At 36.8% G+C, this 18950-nt stretch overlaps 1 protein-coding gene and 1 non-coding gene across 2 annotated transcripts; both read left to right on the forward strand.

Moving 5' to 3' along the window:
- Positions 1-385: 385 nt before the first annotated feature.
- Positions 386-492, forward strand: LOC141603176 (small nucleolar RNA R71). The gene has a single exon (XR_012525070.1). It is a non-coding gene; the product is annotated as a small nucleolar RNA R71 (small nucleolar RNA).
- A 13217-nt stretch (positions 493-13709) lies between these two features.
- Positions 13710-18950, forward strand: LOC141602385 (protein SIEVE ELEMENT OCCLUSION B-like). Its single transcript, XM_074422683.1, has 7 exons — positions 13710-14277; positions 14459-14539; positions 14782-15251; positions 16376-16473; positions 16552-16670; positions 17680-18150; positions 18326-18950. Exons 1-7 carry the CDS (start codon positions 14095-14097, stop codon positions 18764-18766), a joined length of 1863 nt encoding a protein of 620 aa, XP_074278784.1. The 5' UTR covers positions 13710-14094; the 3' UTR covers positions 18767-18950.

Below are 18950 nucleotides of genomic sequence, written 5' to 3' on the forward strand. Positions count from 1 at the left end.
CATACCACTTCCATCTCCAACCACCAAAGGACACTCATTGGGTGGATGTCCTTGGTCTCCACAAAGCTCACAACTATAAACTTGGTTCCTCATAGAAGAATTGCTAGATGTTTTGCTTGAGCTCATCAAGGCAACTTGTTGCTTAAGCTCTTCTATCATCTCTTTCACTTCCACATTGTTGGCCGATTCGACCGTTGACTTCCCTTTCCTCTTGTGCCTATCATTGTTCCAATGAAAGGTACGAGAAGCCATTTCTTCAATAAGCTCTTTCGCCGTCTTGTGGTCTATCTTATCCAAAGCCCCCTTCCCCGAGCCGGAATCAAGGTTCATCTTCATATCATTGTTTAACCCTTCATAGAAATTGTTGATGAGCTCATCATCCCCAATACCGTGGTGAGGACATAGCCTTTGGAGGCCCTTGTACCTCTCCCATGCTTCATAAAGGGTCTCATCTTCTTGTTGGGTGAACCCTTGGAGCTCACTCTTGATTCTTGCGGTTCGTTGGGGTGGGAAATACTTGTTGAGAAAAGCCTTAGAGACATCGTCCCAAGTCCGAAGAGAGTCGGGTTCACAACTTTTAAGCCACTCCTTGGCACTTCCCCTCAAAGAGTAAGGGAAAAGCCTAAGGCGTACGGCATCCTCCGTCACTCCATTGGCCTTGAACATGTCACAACTATCCAAGAACTCGTTTAGATGCTCGTTGGGGTTTTCGGTGGCTCCCCCTCCGAATTGATTGCCTTGGACTAGTTGTAGCAAGGTGGCTTTCACATCAAAATTGTTAGCTTGAATAGGTGGCTTCACAATACTCGGATTCACCACCTTTTTCGGAGCCAAGTTATCTCTCATGGGAACCGCGGCCATTGTTACTTCCGTTTCCGGTGTTGCAAAAGGATTTTCGAAAGTTTCAAAGACCCGTGGTTCTCCTTGAAGGTTCTCAATTACTGGATTTTCTTGAGGAATCGGTGTTTCTATAAGCCCTCTTCTACGAAGTGAATTTAGTCTTCTCGCGGTTGCTTCGATCTCGTGGTCAATAGGACGAATTGGATGACCTCTCCGAGTTCTCCTTCTCATGCAAAAAGTCCTACACACTCAAGAGAGGGATTAGTAACAAAAGACTTAGTCTAAACAAGAATGAAAACAATTAATATCTAGCCGAACTCCCCGGCAACGGCGCCAAAAACTTGATGGTTATCAAATTATACCTCGCAAGTGCACGATTTTATCGTTGTACACTATTAAGGGTCGATCCCACAAGGAGTTGAGAAGATTACTAATTGTTCTAATCCTATCGTTTAGCTAAGTCAACAATAAGGGATGAAGGTTATACTAAAACTACCAACAACAAGGTAAAACCACTAAATAAAAACAAACTAAGAGAAAGAGCAAGATAAAATAAATAGATGGAAATCAAATAATTTAAAAGCCTAAGGCTCGGTTCTCCCCAAACAATTCGTAATTCCATGCAATCGAATCTCTAGGCTAATCACAAGGGTAGTTAGGTGAGGAGGTGACGACTCTAATTCGCCTAAGACCCCCCTCTCGGGTTCGAAATAGGACACTAGTGCTACCCACCAACCCCCCTCTCGGGTTCGAAGGTCGGAATCCCTAACTCAATACCGACTACCCCAAAAACATGCATTATTCCCAAGGTAGTCCAATATTTGCTAAGGTCATTAAGCCCCGTCAATTCCCGGGTCATCCCACTCCCTCTCTCGAGGGTCGATTTCAAACGCTAGTTTAGAGGTGTCCTACCCCGGTTCTCCCTTTCGGTCTCAACCGAGGTCAACAATAGGGTCAAGTCTCGGGTATCCAAATCACAACCTAACCAACTCTCGTTGGTGGTCAAGGGTCGTAAGTCAACACTACCCAAAAGTCAACCCATAAACCAAGTCAATCCTCTAAACTACCCTCACCAATTTCCCCAAATAATTAGCCTTTATGAAATTCAATTAGTGAAATTACTCATGTTGGGTCAAACCGAGCCTTAGTGGAAGACTACTCACTAATCATGGCTCTAATTGCAAAATAAACAACAAAGATGGAAACTTTGGTCACAAACATGGTGAGAAGATGAAATTTACTACTAAACATGCAACAAACTAACAATGGGTGGAAGGAAAGATGATTTAATCTAATAAAGAGAGAGATTTAAACCTAAAGACACAATCTTTAATCAAATCAACTCAAAGATTAAGTCTTTGAGGACAACTACCCAAGGATGAACAAAAGAAAGAGGAACAAAGGAAAGATGAACGATGATAAGAGAAGCAATGGTGAAATTAACAACAACAAACAATCAACAACAACAACTTAAACATAAACAATCAAACAAACAAACATAAAAGATGAACCAAAATGTAAACAAATGAAAAGGGAGAGAAATAATACCAACAAAATAGTGAAAGAGGAATTTGGATAGAAATAATAAAGAAGGAAATCCTTCAATCTTCTTACAAACCCAAATTCAATCACTAATTGATTGAAGAAATTCTCTAATTAAAGAAAGATTAACAAGAGATTAAGAAAGTTTAAAGCTTGAAAGGGTAAATTTCTGGATCTAGGGTTGTGTGTACAAAAGGGTTTAAGAGGGGGTATATATAGGTTATACAAGGATTAGGACTGAAATGGGAAATGGGCTTTGAAACACGCGATTGCACTCCCGGCCGGTCAACCGGCCGGTCGGTCATTGACCGGGTGGGAGATCCCCTGGAAGTTTTGAACACTTTTCGAAGTCATCAGTGTGCACGTCGGTCGGCCGCCGCCGGTCCCCTGACCATTTGGGACATCTTGACTTTGAAGCTTGACTTTGCCTTTGGAGGGACTCCCGCCCGGCTAGCCGGCCGGATCATTTGACCTATTTGGGAAGTTCTCAGAACTTCCTTAATTCTTCACTCATTGTTCTCCCGGCTGGCCATTCTTTGACCACCATTTGGGAATTCCTTTGGTTGATTTTTGCCTTGGATTGTATACATTTGCGTTCCCAGTAGGTGTGACCATTCGCCGGCCTACCTACATTTGGGAATACTCCTCAGCTTCATTTTCTCCTTCTTCCATGCTTAGTTGATTGGGCTCTTCTTCTAGCTTCAATTCCTCCATTCTCGCCTCAATTCCTGCAAGGGAGGTACAATATCATAGGCATGGGGATTGGGACATGAATTTCAGGCAAGAACATATAAAACCGACTCAAATGAAGTCGGAAAGCATGGAAATAGAAGGGAAAAATGGTGTAAAAGGGTCCTATATCAGTAGCATATTTTTGGTCACGAATTGATAGCATAATAGAATCCAAAGAGAAGCTCGGAAAAATGAATGACCCGAGTGACAAACTATTACATGAGATTTTAAAATTTAAAAGCCATGATGAAGATTGGTCTTTGCTTGCAAAAGGATCAACAATATTAGTCCATGGTCCCGGTCGAATTGCCTTGACTGCCCTTGAAGAGAAAGAGAAATAGAAGACCGTGTTATTACAATCATAAGTCTACTTTGGATCGATGGGAAATGCATTGAATGTAAATTAAAATTGATTTTAAATAAGACCGATTGTGTTATTTGGTAAATAAAAAAAAATATATAATATGTACAAAAGCCAAAGGCCTAAAGAATTGCAAATAAAAAACTTGTGCATTTATGACCATTGAGCCTAATAGAGTCCTTATATCATGGGATAATAAATGACAAGCTTGGTTACACGTCCAAATCATCATTAACGCCTAAAACTGAGTTTAATTGATGGAAAATAAAGATTAGGGGTACATTTAGTGATAATGACAACAATTAGGGTACCATATATGTTTTAAAAAGTGTAGAGGTATCATGTAGAAAGTCGAAAGATTGATGGGTACCATGTAGAATATCCCTTAATTAATTTACATGTTTATTATCCACCTCTATTTTAATCAGGTGTGAGAGTTGTTTTAAGTTAAGACGGTCTTAAATAAATATCGGTGAATATTAAATAGGAATTGAGTGTTTTTGGCTTATAACTTTAAAAGTGTTTTTGGACTTAAAAACACTTTTTGGCCAAACACGTCATTATTTAAAAGCTAAACAAAAAATTTCAAAAGACAAAAAAACCATCTTTTTGTCCATAAAAACAGAAGTAGCAATTTGATGCTTTTGATTTTGAAAAACACTTTTAAAAAATTAAGCTTAAAAAACAAAAATTCATTTTTAACAAATTAGGTCAAATATGCTCTGAGTATGTACTTGCCCAAAATAGAAGGTAGATGTCCCTAGTGAGCTTTTATTTATTCCTTTCTTAACATTTATTAATGAGTTCATCAAAGCAACGTTTGATTTGTTTATTCCTTTCTTAACTTGTAAAACAAAAATATCAAGTACGAGTACGACACACAATCAAAAGGAGCCTCGCACCACTATAAAACATATAAAATCATTTTTTTTATCGTTCATGTATATAGGTATTCAACCATTAACATTATATTCAAAGAACGTAAATTCTCCTTAACTTAATTAATAGGATCGTTGAGATAACATTTAGTTTCCGATTGTTGACGTACTTTATTTTAACTATGGTGGTACATTATATAATGCCGTCCCAATTTAAAACCAAGGGCATGGAGAAAACGCGAGATCAAAGTGGACTAGAAGATCCGTACTCGGATTCTTACCTTTTGCCGATAATTAAAGAGTTGCATCAACCTGGTTTCATAAACACTGGTATCGGCTCTTTGTTGACACTTGTTAAGGACTTTATCGAACGTGCCACAGGGACCATTGGAGAACCTTCAAAGGTATGTTTGTAACATGCTCATAATAGTAGCCGGTCCGATCAGTTATTTACTTATTTTATTTTTTTGATATTTTATTATCGTATGTCCACTTGTTATTTATTAACAAACGCCACAAATAACGTTAAAAAAGTAAAAAATAAATAAACGACCCGATACAAAGGGATCGGAGTAATATTTTTGGTGGAACGGGGATTCATACCAATGGGTTGAGATTGATTAATAACCAAGTATGTTATTACTATATGGTACGTATTGCTTGTTTGGCACAATCTATGAGGTTAAATGAAATCGATTATCTTCAAAACGTAATTTAGAAGATTCAAAAACGTAATTTAGAAGATTTAAAGACCCTCTTGTAAAGATTGGGTGGAAGCGAAACAAATTAACTTTAGAGATCTTTGTTTGAATAAAGAAAGACCAATGAAAAAGATGATATTTATACACAAAGGATGAGGTTTCGGTATAGGGGTCAACGGGTGTTAATGAGACGAGACAGCTTGCGGTCTACTTGAAATTGTCTCGGTCAAAGCTCGGCTCGAGAGCTTAACGAGTCAAGTCGAGCAAAGGCTGGCTCGACTCGAAAAGCTCGCGAGCGGCTCGAACTTGTGTGATTACATAAGATGTTGCTCATATTTTATAAAAACATTTTATCATGATTATATTTTTGTATCACACATATCAAATGTCTCGCTGATTTGTCAAATATTTTACATATAACCTTCGAGCCTTGTTATTAAAAATATCGAAAGAAAAAAACTAAAAAAATAAACAGTTTTATATATAGGCTCGATTTGAGCTCGAGCTCGCGTTAAAACTCGAAAGCTTTATAACGAATGAACACATTTTTTTCAAGCTCAGTTACGCTTGAGCTCGAGTTTTGGTTCTTTAGCACAAGTTGAGCAAGGCCAAGCTCGGACTCGGCTCATTTCGTTAACACCCTTAGTTCGGTAGCAGCACATTTATTTTTAAATGATTCATTTTATCTAGCATGGCGTACTCTTGTAATTCAAGATTTTATTCATTTATATATTTTTCTTACTCCTAATTTCCAATCCCCTTATTCCTAGTTTACTTTTTTTTTTTTTGAAGGATATTCCTAGTTTACTTCTTTCACTTTTATTTAATTGTTCTCCATTTAATCAAGTATTCAAGTTGATATAATATATTTTTATTCTTAATTCATTTCTTTTTCCATTATCAAGATGATTCTTTATCTATTTTAAACTTTTAAGGTGAAAATTGATAAAAAAAAATTTGTTAGATGAATCTCATATGTTAGTTACACCCTTACGTACACTTGATTGTCACATTAATTATTCGCACAAAATATTTGGTTCGATATAGTAAGCTCTTAAGACGTGAGCAATAATCAACCATATACCATAGTCATTGATGGGGCATATTCTGCACCCGCTGACCGAGTCAACACACTGAGCAAGGTCAAAGATATCCACAGCAAGTCAACGACTTAGACAGCCTAACCGACGCAGCCTGTCGGCCTGTCTCTTGTGCCTCGGCTTGGACAACTAGCCGGCCGGGGCACATATCCGCGAACTCATATCCAAGACCCCTCGGCGGCGAGTCAACATGGCCCGACGGCCTGCCATGGGTCCCTCGGTCGAGGGTAGATCAGTCTTTCCACCTGCTAGCCACTTGGCCACTTGGCCACTACGAGACAAAAGGTGAAAGTCTATAAATACTCCTCAACCCTCATTGAGGAGAGGATCCACAATTTAACCTAAGAATCACTATTTATCTGGTAATATCTTCCTTATCTCTCTACAATATATATTTCGCCAAGTAACAACTTATCTCTCTAAGTTTACTGACTTGAGCGTCGGAGTGAGTTCGCTCGGTACAAAGCCGAGCCCTCAGTTTGTTCATTGTTTCAGGAGACCGCAAGGAGGATTCAATCAAAGACGTCATTCTAAAAGCACGGGTGGTAACAAATAACTGCTCTGGAATTACACCCGGAACAATTGGCGCCGTCTGTGGGGAAAGATACTAGAAGCTAGTCGCATTCTTTCCCAAACAAAAACAAAACCCACCCAAAAAGCTAAGAAGATGTCGAAACAACAAGAGGTATTCGTGACTGACGAAACCGAATTCTGCCAAGATGATACCGTCCACAATTCTGGAGTTGCGCAGCCTTCCACCGGCCGGGTAATTCAACCGGGGTACGGGATGCCAATAACACCAGATACGTCGCTGCCCGCCGACCAGGTCACCATCATGGGGCATGTGGTCGATGCAGCAAAACTGAAGCTACTCCTGGACCTAATTGGTAGTACGCCGGCTCACACTGTCACACCGACAAAAGCGGCGGAACCCGTCCAGGAGACCAGGGCCCAGAATGTGACTCCGAGAAACTTGAACGGAGCACTGGAGGAAGCTGACCCTGTCAAGACGCCGGAGGAGCCCAGAGTGCTAGTGGTAGACCTAAGTCCTTCCCGCACCTGCGGAAGGACAGCGTCGCCGCAGCACCGACGAGGCCTGCCTCAGAGGAGTGAAAGAAGCCCGACTCGTCAGAGTCGGAGAAGAAGCCCGACTCACCAGAGTCGGAGGAGAAGCCCTTCCCGCTGCGAGGGGAGGAGCCGGAATAGGAATGCGAGGAGCCGATCGCCGCGTGTTGTTCGACACGTGGTCAGACAGCCCCTCAGTGTCTACGTCCTTGAAACCACCGTGCCAACCAAGCTAAAGTTGCCGGCGCTCACATACAAAGGGGATAGCGACCCCACCGACCATGTCGAGGCTTTTGAGTCGTACATGTCGGTGTGGGAACAACCCGATGAAGTCTGGTGCCGAGTCTTCCCAACGACCTTGTATGGGATGGCTCAAAGTTGGTACAAAGGGCTGCCCGACGGCTTGGTGTACTGTTACGCCGACCTAAGGGACGCCTTCTTGGCCTAGTACTCTTGCAATAAGAGGAGGGCCGTGGAGACATCGGATCTCCTGACTATCAGACAGGAGGGGGGCGAGTCTCTACGAAGATATGTGAAGAGGTTCGATGCCAAGGTTCAGCAGATTCGAGAGCTGAATCCCGAGCTGGCGGCCTTCGCGCTGATGAAAGGCCTCCCAAAGGGAGACTTAAAAAACGAGCTCATCAAGTACGGAGGCCTGGGCTTAGACGCCGCTAGGAAGATGGCCGACCAAGCCATCAAGGTAGAGGACTATCACAAGACATGGGTAGGCCACAGCGAGGCTGGGCACTCAGAGAAGAAGAGCCACCGGGATGACAACCCGGATGAAGGACGCCGTGACAATAACAGGTCACGGCCCGACAGATCCGCCAGGAAGCAGAACTCGGCGGGCGCCGGGGAAGGTTCGGTACCGTACTACAAAAAGCGGTACAATGATCACACTCCCCTGGTCGTATCTGCCTGATAACACCTTAATTTACGTATTTTATCCAACATTTTGTTTCTTGTTCTTTCAAATTAATAACTCGTGTTAGCTTTATCGACCAATTTTAGTCTTATTTAACACTTTAGTCGATTAGTCTTAAATAATGTTATTTAATATTAGTTGTTAGGATTTTGGTACGGTTTCTATCCTTTTGTTATGTAGGTACCGAGTCGAGTGAAAACGAGTGCAATAAGACGGGACAATACGGAGTCTAGCGGATGAAATGGGAAGAATTATAGAAAGAAAAGCCCAATTGACCATTGACTTCACCAAATTACAAAACCTCCTGCTACTTTCGTTGCCATCCGGCCCATCCCCATTCATTTACATTGCCATCATCATTCATGTACATCATCAACCATACATCCACCATTGACTCGAAGCCGATCCCAAGACCGGCTGTATTCAAGCTCCAATTGATAAGAATGAAGAAGGGAAGAGGAGAAGTCGGGTCAATGCTAACTCACTCAGCTTCAGGACGGACCTATCTGAGTTGAGCATAAGGTCGTCCGGTGTAACAAGATCAGCCCTGGTGTAAGTCTACTTTATCCGGTGTAACTCTACTTGTGCCGTGCCATTCATATGCAAGAAGCGAAGACAAAGTTCCTTGGGTCCACAACTTAGACTTACACGTGAATTTGGCTGAACAAGAGCCTTGTTTTTGCATTTTTTATTGTTTTTCTTTATTTTGTCTTATATTAGATATTTCATAATTTGGGTCTAAATTACGAGAATACCCTTACTTACTCTACTCATATAAGAATTGTAAATCCCAAATGAAAGGGGGAGCCTTCATTTTTTGGTCGGGAGGCAGAGAAACAAAGAGCCCCCATTATTTTCAGATTTAGTTTTAGGGTTTTAGTCTTATTTCTCTCCAAAAATACTCTCTTAAATTAGTATAGGAATAGATTAATTAGTGCCAAGATTTGATCTTTTGGGTTTTGTAAGAGTAATTCTACCTCATTTATGCACTTTCCTTTCCATTGTTGGTATAAATTTCTTCCCTCTTTCATTATTTGTTCTTGTTTTATCATTTATTGATTTCATAGATTTAATGTTTAATTTAATTAAAGTTTTAATCTTTACTCTCTTGTTATGTTTAGTGTTATTGTTATTTGTTTAATTTGGTCTAGTTTAGTTTAGTTTACTAAAGTTTTAGTCTTTATTGCTCTTACCATGTTTAGTGTTAATTTATTTATGTTTAGTCATTAGATTTGTTAAAGTTTCAATCTTTATCACTTTACTTTGTTTAATATCATGTTTAAAGTAATTATAAATATGTCTTGTTTTTGTTTAAGTATGTTTAGTGAGTAGTATTTTCACTAGGGTTTGATTAATCCCTAACATGCCAAGTTTACATAATTAAATCCCATTTTGATTAGTTGTTGGGTAATCAGTTTGGGTTAATTAAAGGATTTGACTTGTAATGTTTTATTTGGGATTGTTGTTGACTTTTGACCCTTGACCGTCAACGGGAGTTGGCTAGGTTGGGGGTCGGCTCACCTCACTTAAACTAGTTGCCAACTCGAGTTGAACCCGGGAGGGAGAACTTGAGGAGGGTGCCTTTAATTTTCGGTTTGAAATCGACCCTTGGGAGAGGGAGTGGGATGACCGGGAATCTATCGTAGTCTTAATGACCTTGACCAATATTTGAGTTGGGGAAATCGAGTCATGAGCCCGGGAGGGAGTTGAGTCGATACTACTAGTGTCCTATTATGAGCCCGGGAGGGAGTTAATAGGCGAATTAGAGGCGTTTTCCCCTTGACTATTACCCTAACGATTAATTAACGGGATTTATGATGGTAGATGAGCATGTTAGTGGATAAATCGGACCCTAGCCTTTCCTCTATTGTTTAAGACCATTATTCTTTTACTTGTTTACTTAGTTTATTAGTTTTAGTTAATTTAGCTTAATTATTTAGCTTAAATTCAATCATATTTCTTGATTCGCGTAGCTAACTTGTAATTTAAGACCAAACTAGTACTCGACCTTGATCTCCTTGTGGTTCGACCTCGACTACCCTACTACATTAGTTGAGTTATTTGTTTGATTTGGGGAGTGCGACAAACTCGCTATCAAAATGGCGCCGTTGCCGGGGAGATCAACGGATTGATATTAGTTTAGTTTTTGATTTGTTAGACTACGTTTTTTGTTGTTATTTTTGAAAATGTTGTTCTATCTTGGTTTTCCTCAATATGAAAATGAAGAGTTTTGGGCTTATATTGATAGACTTGTGCAATTTCTTGACTCACTAGATGATCATGATTTTAGTGAGGAAGAATTGCGTCTTACAATTGAAAAAGGCATAAATTGTCCTGTTAGATCTTTGTTTGATTCATTGTGTGATGGTGATTTGTCTTCTAAGTCGGATGAGGAAGCCTATAATCTTTTTGATTGGTTGAACCGTGAAAGCCGAAAGCCTAATTTTTCTTTGTTGAGTATTGAGGAGAATACTATTGTGGATGTTGGTAAGAGTGTTGAGGATGTTGGTGAGGAGTTTGTGGGTGTTAGTGAGGGTGTTGTGGAGATAGAGGAATGTGAGGATATCTTAAAGGAGAGGTTTGAGATTGAGGTGGAGAAGCAGGAAGACGTATTAAAGTATTAGCAGGTACTTAGTATTACTACTTATTTGTGTCAAGTATAGGACTTGGTTAGATTTTTGGGTGATAAGAGTCATATATAGAGTGTATATACCAATATGATACTCCGTTGGAATACCTGAAATGGGTTAAATGAATATACCAATAAGCAGTCTTTATGATACTCAGTTTCAAGTAAGATCTTCTAATTTGGGATTAATTGTAATTTCTTGCATTATTTTGTTAACATGATCAGAATTGGGGTTTTGTTTTTTGGTTTGATTGATTCAATCAAGCTATAGATCTGATACGATATTTTTTAGTACTCCCAACTGGCTTCTCATTAAATAGTTATTGCTTAAATTAATATGTTCCTTGGAGTGACATCCTATGATTTATGAGGATAGTTCCAGTATCCTTTTATTTATGTTTGTTTACTTCTTGACGGATAATTTGCATTGAACGATGAGAGTGGGGAGTGGCAGGTTTTGATATACTAGCACCGTATCATTCATTTGATTCACAAATTCTCATTGAAGACATGACATATCCGTCACAAGCTTGTGACGGATACCATTTTACCTCACAATGTACCCACTTTTTCTCTCTCTGCAACACTATTCATGTGGTCCCCTTTCTCCACTAACCCATTTTGTTACCATTTTATCTCACAAAATATCCGCCACAAATGGTAACCCGTCACAAGGGAGACCAATTGCATTTGATTACCTTTGATTAAATACCTCTCACAAAGAATAAAGAGTAAACAAATGACCGAGAGTAAGGGAGTACTATTTATTTTATTCTATTTGCTCGTCTCTAATGGCATACTTCTCCATATAGTAGCATAGAAGTAGGTGGACATTCATTTGATAAACGAGTTATCTAATATCTTGCCGTTGATTAAGGTGATTAGGTAGAGGAACTTCATTGAATGTCAACAAAGATACTCCTTATTTCTTTGTTTTTGCGTTCGTTTTTTGTTGCAAAGATTGCAACTCGATTATTAGCTTAAGGGTGTTATCGGATCCGTGTTGAAAGAAAGTTTTGCGGACACCGAATCGGATCAAGGAAGCTCTTAATCGTGCTTTTGATCATCCCAGAAGCTTGTTAAATTTTTAGTGGGTTCGTGGCATCGAGTTTGGATTGATGTATAGTTTTATGTAAGTTTACTAGATGTTTAGAGAATAATTAGTATAGATTAGATTTGTAACTAAGATGTTTGTGGGATTATTTGTACTTTGGATTGTATTTGGAACGTTGTTGGGTTGAATAAGATGTAATGTTGTTTTACATGTAATGTATTAGTGCAATTCATGGATTTGACAACCAACAGATTGTATATGTTTGTACCGTGTAGAATCTGAGCTTTGTGTCAAAGTATCCGAGCTTTATATTAAAGAATATGAGCTTTATTAGAAAGTATTGAGTTCATCCATTTAGACATTAAAAACATGAACTTTAAATTAGCTCAGAAAGAATACACATAAGCTCAGATTCTTATACTTGGTTGTACCATGCTTATGGTACAACTGGATGTATAATCCTATTTGTGGTATTAGTGGTTGGTTGGATTTCTTGTTGCAGGTTTTTAAGTTTTAATATTTGGATTGCGAGTTTTATGTGATTTCGGCAACAAATTTTTATATTTAAAAAAAAGCATTAATAAATTGTGTTGGTTCTTGAAAGAGATGATGCAAATGAGAAAAATGAGTTGGCCCTAAAACAAACAGTCCGTTTTTCTTAAGACCATTGCTTATGGTCTGAAATAAGACGGGTAACATGTCATCATTTTACAATAAAATGTTGTTATTTTCTGATAACATGTTACCATTATTGTTCACATCATTTTCAGGGTAAAAAATGGCACCTCTAGTCATAACATTTTGTGAATTAATTGGTTACATTTTCTTAAAAAATGGCAACATTTTATCCGTCTGACAAATAAGACCAAAAGTGTCCGTCTGAAACAAGAATTTGTGTAAAACAGATTATCAATTGCATTAGTTATGATAACAAATGACGCAACAAATAAAGAAAATACATCAGTTCTATAAACATCAGTTCTATAAAGAACTGATGCAAAAAATATAGCAAATACATCAGTTATTATATCAATTGCGTCAGTTTTTAAAACATAACTGACGCAAATGTTGAACTTTTTACATCGGTTTTTAAAACAAAACTGACGCAAATATCAAATACGTCCCCTCGATATACGTCGGTAAAAAACTGACGCACCAATAGGGGTTTTTTCTATTAGTGCATCTCACAACTTTACCAATTAAGCTAATTGACATCTTCAATATAAATGCGAATTGTGAATTTTGTTGATCGCTTGGATGCAATATGAGCTTGAATAATCAATCACATAAGAAGCACTTTTTTTAAAACAGCAATTCAAACATTATTATGGCCCTGTTATTTTGGTCTTAATTTTGCTGAACTAAATTTATAACAAATGAACTAAGCTTGTAAGAGCTGAAATTATAGAAAAATGGGTATAAATTGAATTGAATTTCTCTGAGCTGAACTTATAGAAGCGGAACTAAATTTATAAGAGTTGAATCAATTTATGTGTTCGAATCAATTTATAAGCGTTGAACTAAACTTAAAGGGTGTGACTTTAAGTCAAAAAACAGGACCAATTGTCCTGAATTACACGAATGGAACTTCCCTCGATAATTAAGTAAGAATCATTCCAATTTGCTTGTAGTTGCCAAAAGTAAAAGGTATATGTGTCTTAAGAGAACTTCACACATCCAAGCAAAGTTTTGGTTTCTTTATTCTTAACTTGACTATTAAATTCACGTATCAAGTACCACACACAACAAAACAGAAAAATTCATTTATATATCAAAATCATTTTTTTTATCTTTCATTTCATTATTTAACTATATATATACTTGTAACATTCACCAAACAGAAAACTTCTTTATTAGTCATTTTTCGGATGACCGTACATGTGAGTATTAAGATCACCCTGTCGAGATTTTTCCGAAACTAATGGTTATGTACAATTGTTGCAACAACATAACAATTATGCTGCTTTGGGCATCTTTACTCTTTATTTATGCCTTAAATTTGTAAGCTCTCTCATTCACTGGAATCATGTTATTAAATGAATATATGTAAAAAGTATTTTATTCAAATGTTATGATTTTTACTATTTCAGTAAATGAGAGAGTGACTTTTTATTTTTGTTTATGTGTTGCAATCCGTAATTTAACTGGTGTTTGTTTGGAAATTTCAGTCCTCGAACTTTTGACCTACATTGGTGTATTTCCGGTGTTTCTCTTGATCGTTAGACGAAATAAAGTTACTACGAGTGTTATTTAGGCCACAAAGAGACATGGAAAACATTCGAGAGCATAGTAGACAAAGAGCTCCGATGTACTCGGATGACGATCTTATGCCGCTACTTCAAGAATTGCACATTCCTACTAATGCCTCTGATCTTGGTATCTATCGTATGTTGTCACTTGTTGAGGACTTAATCAACCGTGCCACAAAGACCATAGGCGTACCTACAGTGGTATGTTTGCGTTTCTTTAATAGTTTGCCCACATTTTATAATTTATTTGATACGGGGTGTATGGTCTTCTCAAAAAAAAAAATACCGTATTGAGTTTTCTTTTACTATTTTTAGATAAATATCAAAACATCTTGTATGGTGACGTAAATCAATTCATATTTATGCAAACTTCCTGATACAGGATGCCCTAGTCGAATACGAAATAAGACAAGGTCTAGCAGACGATGCCGGAGGGCAAATAATTGGAAGCGTATCGTGCCAGGTCATTATCCACCCCAATAATTTGCCACGAATTCAACCTTTATAAAAAAAAAAATTAAGCATTATCACAGTTGTTTATAACACATTCTTAGATTGCCGTATGAGGTACAATGGCCTATACTACTAACTTGTGAAACTCACTAACCAACTACTGAGTATTATTAAATGAGATTGTAACCTTTTACCATTGTTAGACCAATTGTGCATTTTGTAAGCTTTCCCGTTCCAAATTGATGATTGCAGATCACAAGAGAGATTTTGAATGGTAAAGATGCACACACAATCACAATTGGATTGCTCAAGTATTTAAGAAACTTTAGTTGGGAAGAAAAAGCGCTCCTCACATTAACAGCATTTGCTGTCACCTTTGGGGATTTTTGGCTCATTGTTCGAATTTATGCCAACAATGCTGTCAACGAACCCATGACGGTCGATCAGAGCGAACCGACAACTGTGAACAAAGACGCTTACAAAATTCAAATTGAAGCTAATAATAAATTCATCAAAACCCTGGTTAATACAAACCAATGCCTTATGAAGTTTAAACGTCTACCTAGTAGTTATGCCGAAGAACTGTTCGGGGTAGGAGAAGGACCATATATGCATACATCAGGAAAGTCCGATCGATTTCCCGTATATATCTACTGGATAATGAGAAGTGCAATTGTTACTGCAACCCAAATCATTATTTTGTCTAGCAGGGGACTTGACCAGTAAGCATATCTAAACCAATTTTGATATTTTTTTGGTCATTCACTCAAATAAAACTCATTTTTGGCTACATCAGGCTTTAGATTCATCGATTAACTAACATATTTTAAATGGACAACAATATGTTATATAGCATAAATATCCACTTATATAGTAACTAGTTTAGATCCCGCCATAGAGTTTTATTTTTATATTACTCTTTAATCATACTAAATTAACACCTCATTAATATTTCATATTTCATGTCATTATATTTTGATACGAAAAAAAGAAAATTGAGTTTTAAGATTATTCAAGAAAATTGAGTAAAATTGAATCGTAAAATAATAGCGGTATCTCATTAATGGTTTATTTTTCTCGTTATTGTATTTTGTTTTAATTAAAAAAAAATTAAAACTGAAAATTAATCCAAGATAAGTAATGTGCTGAAATGTATTTTTTTAAAAGTATTTTTTTTTATACTACTAAGCTAATGATTCCAATCTATAAATTCTCTTAATTTTTTTTGTTATGAAAGTAATCAAAACTATAATTTTGTTTATAAATAGTGTGAATAGTATGAGTAAAGTACTCAAGTTATTCTCAAATAATAACATTAATAAAAGATTTAATAGTTTATAGTCTTATAGTTTTTATACTTTTATTAAAAAATTATAGCTTAGTGTTTAGTGAAAATTATATAATTTGATGAAAAGATTAATTTTAATGAAAATGATTATAAAATGAAATACATCATATTTATTAATTGTCTTATTTAATGAATGCAATTAAATTATCAATAGTTTCCTTAATTAAAGAGATGCTTTTTTGGAGGAAACATTTGTGAGTTTAACTATTCATTTAGTAAATAGTTAGGTGCTTGAGTCCCAATTCAATTGATGCGAACAAAGTTCTATCCAGATAGATGTAAGTGTCCCGTAAACTGCCCATCTCAGTCACTTGTTTAGAATAAAAGTTAAAACAAATTATTAATGGATGGATTATAAATCAAAGAGTTAGTTGATGGAATTTCCCTTCGGTTTATGAATTGTTGTCTCTTCTCACTTCTCATTGTAAGTAAAAAGATTTGTAAGTAAAAAGATTGAATGATGAAAGAGTCAATACATTGTGAATTTGTGATGTTCAGATATTTGGTAGGGATTCCAGATCCAAAGGAATTTGACAAGCTCAATTTACTCAACCAAGAGCTGATTCTCAAATTATCTGAATTTGAAAGTCGGAGAAGTAAGTAAATGTGTTCATTCATCTAATACCAGCCAAAATTCTAAATAAGATTTTAACCCGGTGTTTGAACTGATGCAGAGAAGTGGTATAACATTCCACGACTTTGGATCCATTGGGATGTTGTCGAAATGATGAAGACATTCATCAACCCAAAAAAAGACTTGCATCCATTGTACCATGGCCTGACCAAGAGAAAGGTATGTCCTTGGATTGATTTTACATAAATGCCGACCACAATTTTTGTTAGAAATTGGATGTATACGAATAGGAATTGACAATAATAAACCCACACTTCTATATTAATGTCAGGGTTATACTGAATTTTTTATTGAGATAAGACAGTGTCCTTTGTTTTCGAGCACAAAGAAACAGATAAGTAATTCATAAGTATTTTATGATCTTCTGATCTCACTTCTATTTGAACCTTGTTTCTGAAGAGTTATGACTCTTCGGAAATTCCGTTAAATTTAATCCCATCATAGTCATTCGAAACGAACAACTATATCGTAAATTCGTAAATAGTTATGCAAGCGTACACTCCGTACTTCCTAAACTTACATTATATTATATTGAATTTACCCATCCATGAACCGGACCCGGGTTACGCTAAATGAACCGGTAATTACACTTAAAATCACCAACATTCCTCTCCCATTTAAGCGTAATTCTAGATTTTTATAACCAGCTAACAAACATACCAATTAATGCATAAATGAAAATGTCACGAAGATTAATTGAATTTCCACCTAGTGAAATTACACATTTCAAATATTCGAGTATCAAGGTGTGACTTAGCATTGAAACCTTTCTACCCATTTTGAATACATGATGATAACTCACACATAAAAAAAAAAAAAAGATAGTTTTCGGTTTTAATTTTTTTTCTTAAATTAAAATACAAGTATGAGAAATGTAGAACATTAATGAGCTATCTATTAAAAATAAAAATAAAAAATGTACTAAAAAAATGATAACCTATAGTCCTATATATATCGTTCAAGAATTGCACGAATCTACATTACTAATTAATTACTAGCAATGAGTTAAGCCCCTTTTGGGATTTTATTTTTCTCTTTTAGAAAAAAAAAAAACCAAGTTAGCAAAATCGTAATAATTTTTTAATTTTGGTATATTGACTATTTGTTATCCTACGGTATGGTCTGTCAAAGCTCGAAACCTCAATATTTTATGTAATGTGTATGGCAGGATAACCTTGACGTCTTGAAAGGGAAACGTGTGCTCCTACTCATCTCAGGGCTAAACATTACTTCTGAAGATATAACAAATCTTAAGCACATTACCATTGACTCCGAAAGAGATGAAATTGTGTGGATACCCATCTTAAAGCACTCGATCTCAGGGTCAGACGATGTCAAAAATCAACTAGAGACCTTGCAAAATTCGATGCCTTGGTATTCTATTCATCAACCTTCACTAATTGAAGACGGCGCAATAGAGGTCTTTAGAATTAACTGGGGCTTCAAAGATAGGCCTATCCTTGTTTTCTTAAGTCCCAAGGCAAAACGGCTAAACGAAAATGCAATATACATGGTGAGGATTTGGCAAAATCTACCCGTTGATAACCTTACGAGCGAGATGGAGCAACAACTATGGGAGAAGGAAACATGGAACCTCAAACTTCTTATAAATGATATTGATCCAATCATTCAAGAATGGGTAAGTTCCACTTACTCCTTGTTAGCCTTCATACATATTTTCAGTCATCCACATGCGTATATTTTATACCTTATTATACGAGTTTAGGTTACTATGAAATCTCAAAGAACGAAAAGATATAAAAATTGAGCTATTTCGACCGACGTGTTCAGTTAATTTTAGCTCATGTCAACAGATTCGAGATGAAAGATACATTTTAATGTATGGAGGTGATGACATAGACTGGATACGAAATTTCATAAGGCAAGCACATTCGGTAGCATGTAATCTGCTTGTCGATATAGAGATTGTTTATGTGGGAAATAGCCACAACAAAAACCATGGTAGCAACGTGCAAGATGTGATCATGACTGAACAACTAAGCCATTGTTTACCTGAATCAAGTAGAGCATATTTTTGGTCACGAATTAATAGCATGATAGAATCCAGAGAGAAGCTCGGAACAATTAATGATCCTATTGATAAGCTATTACAGGTGATTTTAAGATTTAACATCCATGGAGAATGGGCTTTGCTTGCAAAAGGATCAACAATTATAGGCCAAGGGCCAGCCCGAATCGCCATGACTGCCCTTGAAGAGATAGAGAGATGGAGGACGTGGTTTTTAAAATCGTAAATCTTACTTTGAATTAATACAATAATTTGTTTGGATGGACTTTGTAAAATTGGATCATGTGATTATGAGATTGTACAAATTAAGTGTAAAACAAAATTTCACATAACCTTGTAATTAAAACATGTGAATCAAAACAATGTTGTTTGGTTAATACGAGAAATATAAATTCACTTGAAATAGAAAA

Source organism: Silene latifolia, chromosome 9, assembly GCF_048544455.1.
Source record: "Silene latifolia isolate original U9 population chromosome 9, ASM4854445v1, whole genome shotgun sequence".
In the NCBI taxonomy this organism is placed as follows: Eukaryota; Viridiplantae; Streptophyta; class Magnoliopsida; order Caryophyllales; family Caryophyllaceae; genus Silene; species Silene latifolia.